The sequence below is a fragment of the Anguilla rostrata genome, chromosome 15 (assembly GCF_018555375.3).
Source record: "Anguilla rostrata isolate EN2019 chromosome 15, ASM1855537v3, whole genome shotgun sequence".
Lineage (NCBI taxonomy): Eukaryota > Metazoa > Chordata > Actinopteri > Anguilliformes > Anguillidae > Anguilla > Anguilla rostrata.
Genome location: NC_057947.1, coordinates 28,323,578 through 28,341,376, shown reverse-complemented (window position 1 = coordinate 28,341,376; position 17,799 = coordinate 28,323,578). Strand labels below are relative to the sequence as shown.

Sequence of the window (17,799 nt, the reverse complement as noted above, 5' to 3'; positions counted from 1 at the left end):
TTGTATTCCCTGAAGGCAAACACGTGTTTTATGCAGTCACAGTGACCTTGACCTTTGACCACCAAAGAAATTCCCTCAAGGCGTTCCTGAGATATCGCATTCACAAGAATCGGGACGGACGGACGGAAGGACGGACAACCCGAAAGCACGGACAACCCGAAAGCATAATGCCTCCGGCCACGGCTGTAGCGTGGCGGAGGCATAAAAAGTGCAGCTCAAGGTAGATACCTGTGCGATCAGGCGGCTCCTGTTCTCTCGAACAGGTCATATGGTGTGGCAAGTCCGCAACTCTGATTGGCTTTGGGCAGGATTGCAATGCAACTGCAGTTTATTTCCATTTGGCAAAGAGCCCATACTACATTGCGTTAAGTCAGAGCCCCTGGGCTAGAGCGCTTATTTTCGCTGGAAGTAACTAGCGGAAATCAAACCACGCCCTAACATTGGAAAGGGAGGTGTTTTAAAAGTAAATACACAGCAGGTATATCCAGTAGGTTAGAATCGGAATTTTGGAGTAACAACTGCATCCCATTTTGCCATCGCAAACTGTCTTCTTACGAAATGAACATACAATATAGGAGTTGATATACCAGTACACAGTATAAAAGTAGCTGAACATCCACACCAGGTAAAAAAAACAACTGGATTACGGAGGAAGACAGCAAATAAAGCAAATATGTTCATCGAAAGAATCGATTCTGAATACTTCGTGTGCGCTGAGGATCGGGGATCTGGAGTGATGACAAGCCCGATAAATTTGTCTTCTTTCTACGACAACTCCCCACCACCGTACCAGTCCATACACTTTACTGGGCACCCTCTTTCCAGCTCGCCGGATTCATATTCACAGCCAGGTGCCGTCTGGGGCAGTGCATCTTGCTCGAAGCAAACCAAAAACCATTTCAGCGTTGTGAACGGTAAATGTTTTGATGAGTTTACATGCCAAAGGCTACATTGTTTCCGATTACCTTGAGGACTGTATAACCTAAACAAGAGCCTGTCCGTCCTTATTAGAAATAGACTCCGGCAATTATCTCCTCGCGTATGTGCATTAAAAAGAAATTAATGTGGCGTAGATATTAATTTTGTTTAAAATATAGCCTATTACTTCGAGGTGATATATTTAATTTATATATTTTTATATTTAATCAAAGCTTTGTATAAGCTTTTAATAATTGTCATAAATGTGGAAATGTTGCTGTATTTGTTTTATGTTGCATAAACTTATATTATGCTTAAATGTTGTTACATTTTGCGCAACAAAGCATAGCCTCAAGTATGCTACATTTACATGGGTTGAACTGACAGCGAGAGAAAAATAGTATAGAATCATTTTCAGGCGTTTTTACTAGCTACTGCACTACACTATACCACCGGGGTTTGTTACAGATGGGACCGCTAAGGAAACCATGAAACCGCAATCTTACATGGGAGTGCGCGTGAAAAACCCGGTAAAGGAGCTGATTATGCAGAAGTACCGCAACCAAAGGTCCTGGAGCTCAAACAATCAGATCCAGGTGAAGAGCTCTCTTTTTGGATTACATATTTATTATTTATTTAAATTTTTTTATTTGATTTAAATTTTTTGTGGTATTTTCTTACAAAGTTTAAACTAACGAGTCACTGATGGGCAGTGATGCAGCAATGTAATTTTCCTGTTTTGTTGTTTTGTTTTTTCCCCCCAAATTCTACCTTCTAGTATGGGCAAGCTAATTCATGCCAATGATGCATATTTCTAAAGCCTGCACAGTTGTTTGTCTGGTTATTGGACAAAATCAAATGCTGTTTTCCAAAAATCACAACCATAAGATTACACATTTTTACATGTTATTATTGCTGCTTCACACATGTGCTTTTGACAGTATCCAGCATGCATATGGAATTTTAAGCTTTGTATGACATTTATGACAACTACGTAATAAAATAAATACCTCCACTAGTACTTCTAGTAACAGTGCTGTAGCTGTCAGACATTCACCCAACTCTGAGTTTCCCTTTCTGGCTTTACTAGTCTTGTGACTCTTTTTCTAATTCTGTGATGTTCTTTTGGCATGTTGAAGGACAACGCAACCTGCCCTGAACTGTTCTTCACTGACATCACCGACATGATGCTGCAGACACCAGAGTCTGGCCCCGTTTCCATAACGACTGCACAGATGTCTCCCCTTGCTGTGCCCCACTGCAACACTGTGCGCCCCCATGCAGACACCTCCACTGAGACCATCGTGCATGCCATGTACCCCAGCACCTGTCCTGGGAGCCTGCCTGTAGCAATGGGAAACGGCTTCCAAATTCCGCCCTTCATCCCCCAGCCAGACCCCCCACCTCCCTCCCAGTCCCCCTCCTGCGATGCTCACAGTGGAACCTCCTTCTTCCAGTGGCAAATCAAGCAGGAGGAGGAGAAAGTGGCCAGGCTTGCACTAGAGCAGCTTGTGGCCCAAGACAGCGATGGAGACACGTGAGTTTGAAATCTCATAATAGGGCTACTTGCTCCAGTTGGGAACCCCACCCCAATTTAGGATTACACAGGATTAATTCTTGACTAATTCTGACAATGCAAAAATGCTCTCAAGACTGTTTCCTACAAAAAAAGGTGTGAGAACATTAGACATGTTACTACTTATATTGTTTCAGTTCTTCAGAAATTACCTCCCTGAGAAACCGGTTATGTGAAAGCAGCCTTTGTGGAATGTTGTGCCGATCAGGTGCAGTGTCCGTTGGTCCCTAGTGGCCTGAGGGAGTGAGAGACACCACACAGATATGACTGTAGAAACTAGCGGTTAGATGTCCAGAAATGTGCCCACACAGCAAGACAGACCTGCTATGAGTGGATCGTTATCACTTGTGATTCTCTTTGTGACACCTCCTTTGACTTTGTGTTCCCAGGTTTTTGCACATCGCCGTAGCTCAAGGAAGAAGGGCTCTATCCTATGTGCTTGCCAGGAACATGGCCCGTCTCTACATGTTGGATGTGAAGGACCACAATGGCCAAGTGAGTGTGCGGACCTGACTGTGGCCTTGGGACTGGCCTTCTGTGTTCCACAACCTGGGCTGCCTAGTGACAGAACCAGAGTGGTAGCACAAAGCTTTTGTTTTTAAATCAAGCTCAAACCCAGGAGTGCACATCCAGTGTACATTGTGACGCTTGTGTCTTATGTGGTTTTTTGTTCTCAAACACAGAGTGCCCTTCAAGTGAGTGTGGCAGCCAATCAGCACTTGATTGTACAGGACCTGATTACTCTAGGGGCACAGATCAATACTGTGGACTGCTGGGGACGCTCCCCTTTGCACGTCTGTGCTGAAAAGGCCCATATCCTGACCATGCAGGTGAGCACAGTCACACAGAGTCCTAGAGTGTGTGTGTGTGTGTGTGTGTATGTGTCTGTTTGTCTGTCTGTGTCTGTGTGCATGTATGTGTGTGTGCATGTATGTGCAAGTTTGTGCGCATGTTTGTGCGTGTGCATGTTTGCGTGTGTGTGTGCATGTTTGTGCGCATGTTAGTGTGTGCGTGCACATGTTTGTGCATGTGTGTGCATGTTTGTGTGCGTGTGCATGTTTGTGCATGTGCATGTTTGTGTGTGTGTGTGTGTGTGTGTGTGCGCGTGCATGCATGTTTGTGTGCCTGCGCGCGCATGTTTGTGTGTGTATGCGTGTGTGTGTGTCGGGACTGCACATGCTGCGATGACTTCCTCATTTCAGACACTGCCTCATTTCCTCAAACGGCACAGCACAACAGAAAAAAAAATCCCCTTTCTCCTGACGAGGGCAAGTGTCCTGTAAGACCGGATCTTCTGCATAAACACCTCTTTCATGACATTAATAGTCCACCTCACAGAACTCGCTGAACACTGATCTGCCAGCTGTCACCTGGGTTCAAGAGTTACACAAGACTAATCGCTCAGCTATTAACTGACACGGTATGATAGCAGCACACTTCTCTATACTCACGCTATGCTGTTTTCTGGGTGTCCCTCTAGGCCATACACAAAGCTTTGGGGGCAACTGGACAGAAGGTGAACATTGAGGCAGTCAACTACGATGGTGAATACTTCCTTTAATATGCTTTTCAGCTGTCACCCCTTCTTTATAACACTCTCCACCCCCTTCAGTCACACGTCTTAATGACCAATTTCAAACGTTTGTTAAAGACATCCTTTTAAACTTCCATTTAATAAACTATTTTTTTCTTTCCTTTTAATGCACTTTTTTCTTTCTGCTTTATTGTTTATTTTTATTAATAGTGCCATGATTTGCTTTGACCTGAAATATATCCATGTTTTTTTATTTTTATATTGTAATATTAAGTGTTGATAAGCCAGTGTGCATATGGATTATTATTATCATCCTTATTATTACTGATCCCTCACTCATTTGAATTGGCTATCCTTTTTTAACCTTTGAAGTTATAAGATGACAAATTTGTCATTTTAAATGTTCTTAACTGGAACAGTGCCTTGACAGATACCAGACTGTGGGGCCCATCCACACACTGGAACAGTGCCTTAACAGATACCAGACTGTGGGGCCCATCCACACACTGGAACAGTGCCTTGACAGATACCAGACTGTGGGGCCCATCCACACACTGAAACAGTGCCTTGACAGATACCAGACTGTGGGGCCCATCCACACACTGAAACAGTGCCTTGACAGATACCAGACTGTGGGGCCCATCCACACACTGGAACAGTGCCTTGACAGATACCAGACTGTGGGGCCCATCCACACACTGGAACAGTGCCTTGACAGGATGTGTCACCAGCCACCCCCTGATCATGAGCACTGACTGCTGACCTCCTGCTCCCCAGGACTGACGGCACTGCACACTGCAGTCCTATCCCACAATGCAGTGCTGCGGGACCTGGAAGGGGAGGCTGCGCAGCAGTCTCCGCAGACGCAGGCCCTGCAGCAGAGGAGGAAGCAGCTGGGGGAGTGCGTCAGGACCCTGCTGCAAATGGGCGCTTCTTACAGGACCGAGGTCAACGAGTGGCCCTGCACTTTACACCCACAACTGCATTCACATCCACCCACATCCATATCTGCATTCACATCCACCCACACCCACAACTGCATTCACTTCTGTATCTGCATTCACTTCCACATCCGCATCCACATTCACACCCACATCTGCATTCACTTCCACATCCGCATCCACATTCACACGACAACTGCATTCACATCGACTCACATCCATATCTGCATTCACATCCACTCACATCCATATCCGCTCATATTCATATCTGAATTTACTCCTGCATTCACATCCACACTCTCATATGGATTCACATCCACATTCACATCCACAGCTGCAATCATCCACACTCACTTCTTCATTCACAACAATATTCACATTTACACCCAAATTCACCTCTGCTTCCACATCCACATTCACATCTGCATTGTGCAGTGGTTCCCAGTCCTGTTCCTGGAGATCTACCATCCTGTAGGTTTTCACTCCAACCGTTAAAAAAGCACACCTCATTCAACAGCTAGAGATCTTCCTGAGCTTCCTCAGTAGAATCAGATGTGACAAATTAGGGCCAAGATGGAAACCTACAGGAACAGGACTGGAAACCACTGGCATAGTGTATTCACACATCCGCATTCAGAGCCACATCTACACAGCGCAGAGCTCCAGACCTACTGTGCTTCTGTCTTACTGGTCCACACGTGACCCTGTTTTCTCCCCACAGGACCACAAAAGCGGGCGCACTTCACTGTATATGGCTGCAGAGGAAGCGAACGTCGAGCTCCTGCATCTCTTCCTGGACCAGCCCGACTCCCTGGCCATAATCAACGCCCAGGTAAATAACTCATCGTTAAAGATAAATACAGATACCATTGACTGTGTCGGTACTGTACACAGGGGCATGGATGGTAACACAGATACAATTTATCGAATATGCAAATAAAGCAACAGAATCTCTGCCATTTCACCACCTTCTTGACCCTTTGAAGTGAAGGCTGTTTTGGAATGCTTGGAATGTTCTAGAACTCCTCAGCTTTCAATTATCAATGGCGATTGTTACATCAGAATTCGAATGCTCAGCTAAGAACATTCCAAACACACACGCTTGTGATCCCTCACACCATAATGGGTTGACAGGCTCTGATAGTGAACTCGTTCTGTCACGACTCACGCAGGCCTACACTGGGAACACGGCCCTCCATGTGGTCAGCGCGCTGTCGGGCAGGGCCACTCAGGTGGACGCGGTCAAGCTGCTGATGCGGCGGGGGGCCGACCCCAGCATCAGGAACCTGGAGAAGGAGCAGCCTTCCCAGGTAGTGCCGGAGGGACCCGTGGGCGATACGGTAGGTCCGGTTCCACCTGCGCCTGCACATCCAGCGCCTATCCCAGCATTCTCCTTACCCAGCCCATCACCCTCACGCACCATAGAATATGGGTTAGCGCATGGGACCCACTGTGTTACTATGTCTGTGTGAGCCTGTGTCTGTTATCTCAGCAGTTTTGGCAGATTCAAAGCTCAAATTCACTGCAGTACAGCCTCACCAAGAAATGTAACCGTGCCTGCATTCATGACACAGCACAGCCTCGAGTGCCGTATTGTTTTTCTAAAATGGTCACAACATATAGAAACAATTAATTCATGACACAAATATTTATTCTAATATTATTTGTAACGGTTTCTGCACAGAGTAATACTGTTTACAAACAGGCTGTTTAATTTTTACTCTATCGGATTTACAATCACTATAGAACATGGTCTCAGCCAATCAGCATTCAGGATCGAAACACCCCGCTTTATAAGTGTAATTTACTTCTTTGCAGGTGTGGCGTATCCTGAAGGGGAAAGAAGAGAAGTCCAGGCCGCCCCGGTATTAGGGCCTTGGACCAATCACCACTGTCAGTTAGGCAGTCCAGTCTGTTGTGTATAACCATTTGCTGGCATGAAGCAGATGAACAGTTGTTTCTATGAAAACGTTTTGATCACTACAATGTAGTGGGTAGTATACGCTCTCAGAAAAAAAAGGGTTCCTTGGCTTGTCTCTGGAGGGGAGCCCTTTTTTTTTTAGTTCTTCATGGAACCATCTATGATAGGTGTGAAAAGTATAAATGATCCCAGATTGAACCATTTTGCCTGACAAAGAACCCTCAAAATAGATGAGGCTCTTACATAGAGACACAGAGGAGGCTTCTGGAACCCTTTTTTCTGACAGTGTAGTTCTGTAAAAGGTAGAATTTTCAGCCGAGCTGGATCACGTTGTGGAGGAGAGGAGCGGCACTGGAAAAATTTTAAAGGATTTATTTTGTGAGAGATTCCCTATGGTTATTCTGTGATTTTCTTCAACACTAATCAGGGTTGATCCATGCACAGACACAGTGACATTAGCAGGACTCTAGAATTATGTGATGTGCATCTTGATCTCACCGTTTTAAGACTGCCACATGCCATGTGACACCCCTGGGAGGACTGTGTGGCAGTTCTGGGTTTTCACCATAATTTGCCACAGGGAAAGAGTGAGCACCCATACAAACCCAAATAAACTAAAAACTTTCCCCCTTTCCCCTCATGGGTTCCAGGCAAATACAACAAATTAAAATAAACTAACAAAAAAAAACAAACAAAACAAAAAAACTCTGCAACAGCTTCGCTTCGCCTTTTCATGTGGTCCAGCCAGGTCAGTTTCACTTTGCCATTTCCCTCTTGAACTCTCTGACTCTCAGACTCCTAATCTCTCAACCTCTCAGACTCTTAATCTCTCAATCTCTCTCTGCGTGTGCTCCTGGTCTCCGCCCTGTACTGTGGAGAGGAACACACCTTTAAGCACCAACAGGCCAGGTGTGCTCTCTCCACCAGTGGGCGACTCATCCGACTCTTCACTGCAGGGGTGCCCAACAAGAGCCGATCCATTTCAGGATTTCGTGCCGACTTCTGCTCTTTGTGATTTAATTAGCTCAATCATAACTTGAATTGACAGTTGTATAAGCACCAGCTACAGCCAAGGACTGCAAGCGTATCCTAAAGATTTTACAGTGCTCGTGTACAGGATTGAACCAGCATAGATTATAGAGCTGTCAGATAATTAAAAATAGGGTAACTGGTTGGAAGAAAAACGAGCATGCAGAGCAGCCCTCCAGGACTGGAGTGGTGCACCCTTGGGTTAGAGCAGTCAGTCAGTCATTGATGGTTCCATAGGTGCCTATGTTCACATGGAGACTTCCTGACCAGTGTCTGTTTAATACGTGTATATTACTGTATGAATATACTGTCAGTTCATTTTCTGGTAGCTGCTCACATAAAACTGTGGGCAGAGTTATTTTGGCTCTCTGTGCTAAAAACGATGAAGTTAAAAAAGCAATGAATCTATGTGGACAGTAGTTTCAGTATTCTTGTATATTCACTGCTTTGGATGGATTAGATGTCTGATTTATATTTTATATTTACTTGTTTTTGGTTTGTTGTCTTAAGCCAACAACAAAGAATTAGAAATGCACCAATATTAACACTGATAAGGTATCCATTTTCCCACTGACTACGTATTTGTTTTGAAAACCTTAACCTTTTGTCCCTTTCTGAAGCCAGATCAGCTTCTGCAGGTAAACAGCAGAATGGAATTTGAGAAGAAACTTAGTTGACCTAGTAACTAACCCTTATCAGGTCAGGTTTTTTTGCAATGTTTTTTCAACAGTGTTTTAGAACTCCATTCCTTTTCATTGCCAGTAGTGATTGTTACATTCTAATCACCTATTACACCCATAAGGTGTAATCTTACACCTTTAAGGCCCAAGGTGGGGTTGGAAAAAATAATTATCTCTGCATTAAGTAAGAGCTTAAAATGGATTCACAGAGAGCTGCCATTGTATGATTTGTTTTCATAAGTAAATGCTTTCCTTTGACAAAGATATTTCAGAGGAAGATTTTTTCTAAGCTGTACAAGGCTGTGTTTTATATGAGTCTAGCGACCTGTAGTATAAGGTCTCATTATTATCTACTTTCTCTGATAAATGTAAAATGATTAAATGTATTGGGTACAGTGACTATTTTCACAGAATGGGCTCAGTTGTATATTATTACAGAACGGACATAAATTGCCAATGATATCAGGAAATATTCTGCTTGCGTAGTAAATTGAGTATTTTAGAGAAATGCAGTTAAATACGAATAGGTTAGGTGAGTGTTAAATATAGGATCCGGTGGTGGTGAGCCTGAATGAAAGGTGGTAACACTGAATGGTGGACAGTGTCAGTAGTAGGAGAAAAAGAAGAGAAGCATAATTAACTTGGAAGTTAAACCTTGTTTGGGCTTTTGGACCTTTTTGCTGGAAGTTATTTGCCTTTGTTTTTCTTCAAATATACTGAAGATGTTTGTTGAACTTGTATGACTGTGAAAATAGGATTTCACATAACTGAAATAATTTACATTCTTGAGTTTTTGCTGTGTTGGGTGTGTACGGGCAACTGGGTCTTCACTTACTTATCTTTGTAAATCATCTTGATAGTAAAACAATTATGACCATGAAGCCATCCCTTTTATTTCCCCAACTCTGTTCAGCAATATCCATTGCTGTTCAATATATTTTTGTCCCTGTCCATGCAATTTTGGGACAGATCATTATAAATGTAATTGTGCCATTACATCATATTGCAATTCTCTTGTTGTCTGCTATACTTGATTAAAAGAATCATACACTTGGAAATTTGAAAAGCTCCCATTTTGTTTGAATTAATGCACAGAATTCAAATGCTGTTTGTGTTCTGCATCTTTCTGTTGCTTTGTGCCATTTACTTAATGCCCCGCAGATGGTAAGAGGAAATTTGAGCAAACTGAAATCATAATGTGCTTACCAGCCTCACTATAGGGGGTGCAGTTGGGTCATTTTTAGTTATGGCCTTCTCAAGAAGGAAAAATGCATCAGGTCACACTCACTGTGGGGACACGGCCTGGATCACTGGTCAATTGTAAACTACAAGATTATGTTCAAACTATTCAAACTAAGTCCAAACTATTACACGGAAAGCTACATTGACACCTAACTTTCAAGTCAGATTTTTAAAGGGATTTACAATACTGGGCAAATGGAGGATGAGCTAAAAATCGAAAAATAAAACTAGAAAAATATTCTCTTGGCTGAAATGCCAGAAATGCAGAGAAACTGAGGTCTTAAGCCACGCCACCATCAAAATTCATTTTCTAACACTTGGCCAGTGGCATATCACACAAGAAACTGCCAGCTCAAACTATGGTGCACATACACTGGCTGGGTGTGGCTTGCATGGAATGAATTGGTACTGAGGCCGTCGGCTGGTTAACAGAATTCGAAAGACCGTCAGCTACCGAACTGAATGTAATGTAATGTGATAACGGAAAGTCTCTCGCGCACAGCACAATTATTCCTGTGTAGCCTAACAATGGCAGTTGTTCATGCCTGGTTAGATACAGAAGTTGGTAAGATCCCACTTTACACAGCCAAGAAGTCAGGTCAGAATACAGTTAACATTACTACCTAGGCCTTACGGAGGGGAACTCAAAAAAAGGAAAGCTAGCCGTGAACGCAAGATGCAGTGGAATACAAATAGATACAGTGTGAAATAAAAACATGCATCTGTAAAGTAGCTTCACTGTAGTGTTGATGTGAGCCAGTTCATTAGCTGACATTGAGGCTGCAGTGTCTGAATAGTTAAGGTCACTCACCCAGACACGTGCTCAGATCTCAAGTTCTCCTCAGACTCCTCCTTGCCTGTTCCCGGTTTCTTGGGCGCCTAGTAGGCTTGTCCGTCCTGTCCATAATTCTTTATACCTTCAACCTCAAACGCCTGCACTTACGGCATTAATATTTCTAGTATTAGGCTGCGCCGTAGCTTCTCACGGTTGCCACTAGGAGACCACATCTCATCCAGCCATATAGGACCCCTCTACATCACATCCGTGTTCTTCACCTCAATCAAGTTTTTTAGTTGGGCGTGGTTAACGGCATTACAAAGTTAAGACCAGATGCAATTATAAGCGTACATTTGTCAATCAAATGAATTAAATCCAATTCATACACAATTTCCCCACAAATTATGTCGCTTATTATACTGCAGAAGGCTGATGTTGCCCTGCAACCGGTCAAACAGAGTTTCTATCAGTAGATATCTTTCCCTCTTATTATAAGGAAAAACTTTTTAAATGTATTTTTTATTTTTTTTAATCAGCAACAGAACTGTACTGATACTATAATTTGGAATGGCCAGTTAGCTGCATAGATGAGAAATGACAGATCTTCTTGAATTATCATCTATGCAATTACATTTCTTCATCCTTCACAGAATTAGTTTGACAATCCCAATACTCCAATTGTCAAGCCCCATGCTTGCTTTCTCTGGTGTGTATTGGTCTCAGTTGTAGTGCCATTAGACTCATTTGCAGTTGATAAATTAATAAGTAGGGTGAAATTTCGTACAAGGAAACAAGCGTCTGTATGATATAAACATTGAAATTTAAACGTATTGCTGCCCTCTTGAGGAGGCAGAAGTATAGCAGGATTATTTTTGAGTGAATGTCTGATTTCCAAGTTCCAAACGTTGCCATGGACCTGGTGGTGCCCATATATAAAAAGCCAGTTTTATGAGATTTAAGGCATTAATCTGGGATTAACAGCTCTACTCTTTTGAAAAAGAGCCACGGGAGATTTAATGACTGCGGCACATGTTAATACCCAACTCGACCAAGTACACTCTGCTTTTATTGATATTTTCCCTTTCCCTTTTCATAAACCTTTCAAAATCTAGTTATATGCAGATGATAGACAATTTCATGTAGGCTACCAAATGGAACAAGAGAAACACTCCTCAATGGATAAAAGAATAGTTTAATAATATTAACAAAGGATAGGAACAAAAGTCCACGTGAGACAACAGGCGGTAACAGTTAAAGTAATTGAAAAACATTGGATTCGTGGATGCACCTACAATGAGCGGTGCGTATGAGGCTCACTTTGCAGCAGTGTGGCATTGAGAAGATCATACAAATCGGTTTCCGGCAGTGTGGCCACTAGTGTAGGAAGAGGAAGACGAAGGGGAAGATGTCTGAGAGCCAAGGTGAGGCGGGAAACGAGATGCCGGCGAAAAAACAGAAATTGAGCAGCGATGAGAATAGTAATCCTGATCTTTCAGGTGATGAAAATGTAAGTAAGGAGTTTGACTAAGTAAATTAATTTGCAGTGGACATGAATTGTGTTTACGTTGGGGTACAATAATTCTTGTTTTACATTTTCCGTTGAAATAGAGGGCTGTAGCTTGTCTGGATGAGAGCTGCATAAGTAACGTTAGCTAGCTCTCCGTACAATTGCCCTAAATAGTTAGGCAGCTAGATCACTAGTTTGGTTCTTTCATATGCTAAATCAAGTGTTCTCACGAACCGAGTTGTATACGTTTGTAAATCTTATCTCCTTACGGTTTGTCATGAAATCCTACCCCGCAGAGAAAATGCCCTCGTCAAGTTTTGCTGATTATCTAGCTAGGTGGCATGTATTAGCATGTCGGTACTGGGCCATATTTTCGCATAATGAGATGAGGTAAAATGGGGTTTATCTCATGACAAAGTGCAGTTGATTGTTCTTACGGTTGTCTTCACTCAACAGCGATATATAGTTGAAGCACACCTTGTGGTCATATTTTACCTAGCGGTTATCGTTGATGTTCAAAACTGACGACGATAGCTAACTTGGCTAGATTTTCGGTGCATTGTTTCAGTTGTGCTAGCTTCGTAAATGTGCGGAAGGTCACAGCGCGCAAACCCTTGTTTTTAACGTAGCCAAATTGGCAGACTGGTTAAACGGACTGATCTATTCTCTGGAACTCTACACGCCGGAGGACTTTTCAAACAATTCATACCGTTAGCTAGCTAGCGTACAGACAGTCTATATTCCGTCCTGCCAAGCAATTTTGCCAGCCCATCATTTCAAGAGAGGCGTAGGGCTGATACAGGCGAAGCAGCAAGACCCGTGAATCTGGCCTTGGTCGTCTCTGGCCTGGTTAACATGGTTTAATTGAGCATGAGTTTTAGGACCCCACGAAATTTGTGATTCGTGTGAAGCATGGCGTATACACTGTAGGCATCTTTCGGTGACATTAGTGTTTAATAAATAAAAAAAAATCGATCCTTTATTTCACTTTGTCATATTTCCCTTACATACTTGCCTAGTGCGTTGCCAGGAGACAAAAACTGCCGTGGTTTCTGAGTGCATCATAGAGATAGATGCACCTCTTGGATGTCTGAACATTACACGTCTCATTTCGTATTGATGTACTACGTGTTTTCAGCCCTACAAACTCTAGTAATTTGTCCAAATCCCTGGCCAGCTACGTGTTGTCCGAATTGTTTTTTATTTTGACAGGGGGGCTTATCTCCATAATTTATTTAATCATTATTTAACCAGGAAATTGAGATTGAAATCTCTTTTGCAAGGGGGACCTGACACGAAACACTAAGTTACCCAACAAGACCTACACCTAACAGAATGTACAAACATCAAATGTGAAATGAGACAGAGGTGTAACATAACATTTTTGTTGCTTTGCCTGAAAAGTTTTGCATAGGCTGGTTTGCATAGACATGGATTTTGATAAATACCGGCAAGTGTGAATTTTAACTGCCCTGATGCTGTCTGGTTTAAAGGCTGTAACTGAATCACAGACACCACAGTCCTATTATAATTGTATAATTCTAAGTGCTGCATATCATATATGATATTTAGTTATGTGTTTCTGCCTCCTCTAGCCTATTTTTACATGTACATATGCTACATCCCTATCTGGGGTTTGAACCAGATTTCAAAACCAGTGATGATGCTGTTAGGGCACAAAGAGAAGCAATATTATCAACTGGGGAAGCGCTGATTGTGTGAACGGTACTATGGAAGCACCAAGTCCTGGTGATTGGTTGATTCAGGCATTGTTGCGCTCGCAGGATGACGCGGTCAGCATTGAGAGTGGGACAAACACGGAGCGCCCAGACACGCCCACCAACACGCCCAATGCACCAGGGAGAAAGAGCTGGGGAAAGGGCAAGTGGAAATCCAAAAAGTGCAAATACTCCTTCAAGTGTGTCAACAGTCTGAAGGTGAGGCCTATGTGTGTGGGGCTACTGGCTGCAGGGGGTGGGGAAGTAACACTGGCTCTAGAACTCAATTGCTTTCAATTACCAGCAGTGATTGTTACATCAGCATTAGAATGCCTTGTATTAGGAGGGTTATTTGTCATTCTTGTTCTAATGTTGACATGACTCCAGTGTACCTGTACAGGTGAAATGCTGATCCATTTTCTCTTGAATAGGAAGACCATGGGCAGCCCCTGTTTGGAGTGCAGTTTAACTGGCACAGTAAAGAAGGCGACCCCCTGGTCTTCGCTACTGTGGGGAGCAACAGGGTGAGTAATGGCAGAGAGCACACGGATGGACGCCCACACTCACCAGCCTGGTACAGAGCCATAGTGCACAGGTTTCGGTTCAGCCTTGACCGGGCTGGAACTCCGTTTCTCCAGGTAACGTCTTGTGAATTTCACCCGTGTCTGCAGGTGACCCTGTATGAATGTCATTCCCAAGGAGAGATCCGGCTTCTCCAGTCCTACGTGGACGCGGATGTATCCTTTCGTGATTCGCCGGTCGTGCATTTGGTGACTGGTAGCGACGAGTTAGGAATGTTTAGAGTAGGAATGTTCAGTCAAACCCGAGGTTTCCCCTTGACCGCTGCCCCGAACAGGCCGATGAGAATTTCTACACCTGCGCCTGGACCTTTGACACCAGCACCAGCCACCCGTTGTTGGCTGTAGCCGGGTCACGGGGCATCATCCGCATCATCAACCACATCACCATGCAGTGTATCAAGGTGGATATGCCCCGCCCTCACCTGTTAGCGCACCTGTGGCCGAACGTCACCAGTTTAAAAAAAAGTATATAGACAGGTGGGCGCACACACACACACAGTGCTCCATCCTTATCTGTACCGCAATATTCATTTAACCCTCAAACGTGTAGGTTTGTCACTGTTCTAGAACTCCATTGCTTTCAGCTACCAGTAGTGATTGTTCTTAACTGAACATTCCAACAGTGATGTAACATTCTAATCACATTTGTGCATCTTAAAGGGTGAAATACTACTCGGTGTTGTTAAGCATTGTCACTTCCATGGTCCCGTTTTAATTGCAGCACTATGTGGGCCATGGAAACGCCATCAACGAACTGAAGTTTCACCCTCGAGACCCCAACCTCCTGCTGTCTGTCAGCAAAGGTAACCAGCGGCAGCCGTTCCTAGTGTATCTGTGGTCTTGTGTCTGTGAACAGTCCTGGGTTAGCACGGATCTGTGAGCTCTGGCCAGGGAATAGTCATGGGTTAGCATAGATCTGTGAGTTATTGTCAAAGAACAGTAAACGAGGTTGGTGTGCATTCAAGTTTGTGTGCATCTGAGATGGTGTCGGTGAGCGGTCAGGGTCACAGTGGAAGCTTGTGTTGGGTCAGGTGACTGACATTAGCGTCTCCCGTCTCGTCTTTCTCCCCAGACCATGCCCTGAGGCTGTGGAACATCCAGACGGACACCCTGGTGGCCATCTTTGGGGGCGTGGAGGGTCACCGGGACGAGGTTCTCAGTGCGGTGAGCCGGGGTAGAGGGGGTGGGGGGGGAGCGGGTTGTCACCGCGGGGTTGGTTGCTTCGGATGGACTGGTGTTTTTAGGGGCTTTAACAGTGCCTGTTCCCTCACAGGACTTCGACCTCCTCGGGGAGAAGATCATGTCGTGTGGGATGGATCATTCCCTAAAGCTGTGGAGGATCAACTCCGAGAGGCTGCAGAGAGCCATCCGAGGCTCCTACGAGTACAACCCCAGCAAGACCAACAGGTGAGCCTCCCCTCCCGTCAGCAGGGACGCATGGAGAGAAGCTCGTCTCTCCAGCATTGGGGTCTGATGTGGGAATCTCTTTGCTTCCAGGCCGTTTGTCTCCCAGAAGATCCACTTCCCAGATTTCTCCACACGGGACATTCACAGGAACTATGTGGACTGCGTTCGCTGGCTGGGGGACCTTATCCTGTCCAAGGTGAGATGATTCATCTGTGAACTCCACCAAGGCCTGTTCTCATTGTACAGATTGGTGAACAATCCAGAACACCACAGACATCTGCGTTTGAGCTGACACGCATGCATATTCATTCCCACTCGCCAGACGACCTTCCTGCGATCCATTTCCGTGGATGAAAAGTGCAAAAACAGGGGAAAAACTTCTGCTCATGTGGGTCTTCGGTTATTGCCAGCAGCTTGCTACAGGATGCTAAGGTTCTCTTTCGCTTCTGTTTCCTGTTTTCCCCCCCCTCCTTCCTCTGTCACTTCCTCTGGCCAGTCGTGCGAGAACGCCATTGTGTGCTGGAAGCCGGGGAAAATGGAGGACGACATTGACCGCATTAAGCCCAACGAGTCGAACGTGACCATCCTCGGTCGCTTCGACTACAGCCAGTGTGACATCTGGTACATGCGCTTCTCCATGGACTTCTGGCAGAAGGTACAGATTCACCGCTATGCTGACATTTGTGGATGCATTTCCTGTTCAGACACCCAGGGCCGGCTGCTTGGAGGTTGTTGGACGTTTGAGTCCTGCTGGGAGGTTTTGGCATAGCCTGTGTTTTTTGGGCTGTAATGAGTTTCACATGCTGAACTTGGGACAAAATGCATTTGCGTTTCACAAAAGCCTAAAATTAGTATTGTTAATAAAATTCTTTAACCTTTTCATTATTTTGAAGAATGAGAATAATAAATAGAATTGTATTGCTCAGTTTTACTTTGGGTTTTTTGTTTGTGAAAACCTTCAGGCTGTGGCTCAGTTTTGCTTTGGCTTTTGTGATGCTAAGGTACAGTTGCTGGCTGGTAATGGTCTGCTTGTTTGTCAGATGCTGGCTCTGGGGAATCAGGTGGGGAAGCTGTACGTCTGGGACTTGGAGGTGGAGGACCCGCACAAAGCCAAGTAAGACTAACTTCTGCCCACTGCATTCACCCACACACTCAACAATCGATCCGATGGCTCTATAGTGCTCCCATTTTTGGATAATTTGCTCCTGAAAAAATTGTGTGTGCCAACTGGAAAAATTATTCTGGAACTTAAATCTACTAATAAAAAAATAAATCTATTAATGTGCATTAGTGTGGTCCTAAATTTTCAACTTGGGAGCGCACACGCTTCTTGGAAATAAAATGTGTCCAGCCATAGTAGAAGCCAGAATGGCAGTGTTCTGTATTTCAGTGGTGTGTGTTCTGGATGAACGAAGCTGTCCTCAAAGGCAGTTGCAATACCTCTGCTCTAATCATTTAGACTTTCACACGGTTGTGCCTCTAACCCGCCCATTTTCTGTCGCGGGGTCTCAGGTGCACGACCCTGACCCTCCCAAGGTGTACCTCCGCAATCCGGCAGACCAGCTTCAGCCGCGACAGCAGCATTCTCATCGCCGTGTGCGACGACGCCTCCATCTGGCGCTGGGACCGCCTCCGCTGATTGGCCCGGCAAGCAGTTGGGGGAGCTCTGCTGATTGGCTGCTGCAAGGTCACATGATAAGGGGCCGCCCTTGTATTGGGATCTGTTGCCCTCGGACCAGAGATCTGTGGCATTTTATATTCCTGGATTGTTCTTTTCACTGCTCTCTTTCTCGTGGGTTGTAATAAAGTTTTATTTTTCTAATGGGTTTGCATTCCGTTCATTACCTTAGAAATAACTACAGGGGCGCATTTCAAAATATACAGGGTATAAACCTACATTAACTCTGTATCGGCATTATGTGGTTGGAAACTTGGACCTAAAGGGCAAGAACCTTTTTGGTATTGGC

At 44.5% G+C, this 17,799-nt stretch overlaps 2 protein-coding genes across 3 annotated transcripts; both read left to right on the top strand.

The window, feature by feature from the left end:
• The first annotated feature begins 134 nt into the window (after positions 1-134).
• nfkbiz (nuclear factor of kappa light polypeptide gene enhancer in B-cells inhibitor, zeta) lies at positions 135-10,564 on the top strand. Of its 2 annotated transcripts, XM_064310146.1 has the most exons (10): positions 135-914; positions 1,387-1,514; positions 2,058-2,455; positions 2,884-2,989; positions 3,178-3,324; positions 3,975-4,038; positions 4,806-4,975; positions 5,691-5,801; positions 6,142-6,309; positions 6,788-10,564. In XM_064310146.1, the coding sequence occupies exons 1-10, from the start codon at positions 674-676 to the stop codon at positions 6,839-6,841; spliced, it is 1,587 nt and encodes a 528-aa protein (XP_064166216.1). In that variant the 5' UTR covers positions 135-673; the 3' UTR covers positions 6,842-10,564. The 2 variants fall into 2 exon arrangements, with proteins under 2 accessions (XP_064166216.1, XP_064166215.1); XM_064310145.1 differs by lacking the exons at positions 5,691-5,801; positions 6,142-6,309; positions 6,788-10,564 and having other exon boundaries at positions 4,806-5,585.
• A 1,373-nt stretch (positions 10,565-11,937) lies between these two features.
• eed (embryonic ectoderm development) lies at positions 11,938-17,654 on the top strand. Its single transcript, XM_064309740.1, has 12 exons — positions 11,938-12,126; positions 13,911-14,063; positions 14,276-14,368; positions 14,516-14,581; positions 14,701-14,826; positions 15,147-15,228; positions 15,498-15,589; positions 15,699-15,832; positions 15,923-16,028; positions 16,329-16,487; positions 16,873-16,946; positions 17,345-17,654. The coding sequence occupies exons 1-12, from the start codon at positions 12,025-12,027 to the stop codon at positions 17,469-17,471; spliced, it is 1,314 nt and encodes a 437-aa protein (XP_064165810.1). The 5' UTR covers positions 11,938-12,024; the 3' UTR covers positions 17,472-17,654.
• Positions 17,655-17,799: the final 145 nt, after the last annotated feature.

Coding starts and splice junctions, on each gene's coding strand:
- eed (XM_064309740.1), top strand. CDS start 12,025: ATGTCTGAGAGCCAAGGTGAGGCGGGAAACGAGATGCCGGCGAAAAAA. Junction 12,127..13,910: donor ATCTTTCAGGTGATGAAAAT/GTAAGTAAGGAG, acceptor TTGCGCTCGCAG/GATGACGCGGTCAGCATTGA. Junction 15,229..15,497: donor CCTGCTGTCTGTCAGCAAAG/GTAACCAGCGGC, acceptor CTTTCTCCCCAG/ACCATGCCCTGAGGCTGTGG.
- nfkbiz (XM_064310145.1), top strand. CDS start 674: ATGTTCATCGAAAGAATCGATTCTGAATACTTCGTGTGCGCTGAGGAT. Junction 1,515..2,057: donor GCTCAAACAATCAGATCCAG/GTGAAGAGCTCT, acceptor GGCATGTTGAAG/GACAACGCAACCTGCCCTGA. Junction 3,325..3,974: donor CCCATATCCTGACCATGCAG/GTGAGCACAGTC, acceptor GTGTCCCTCTAG/GCCATACACAAAGCTTTGGG.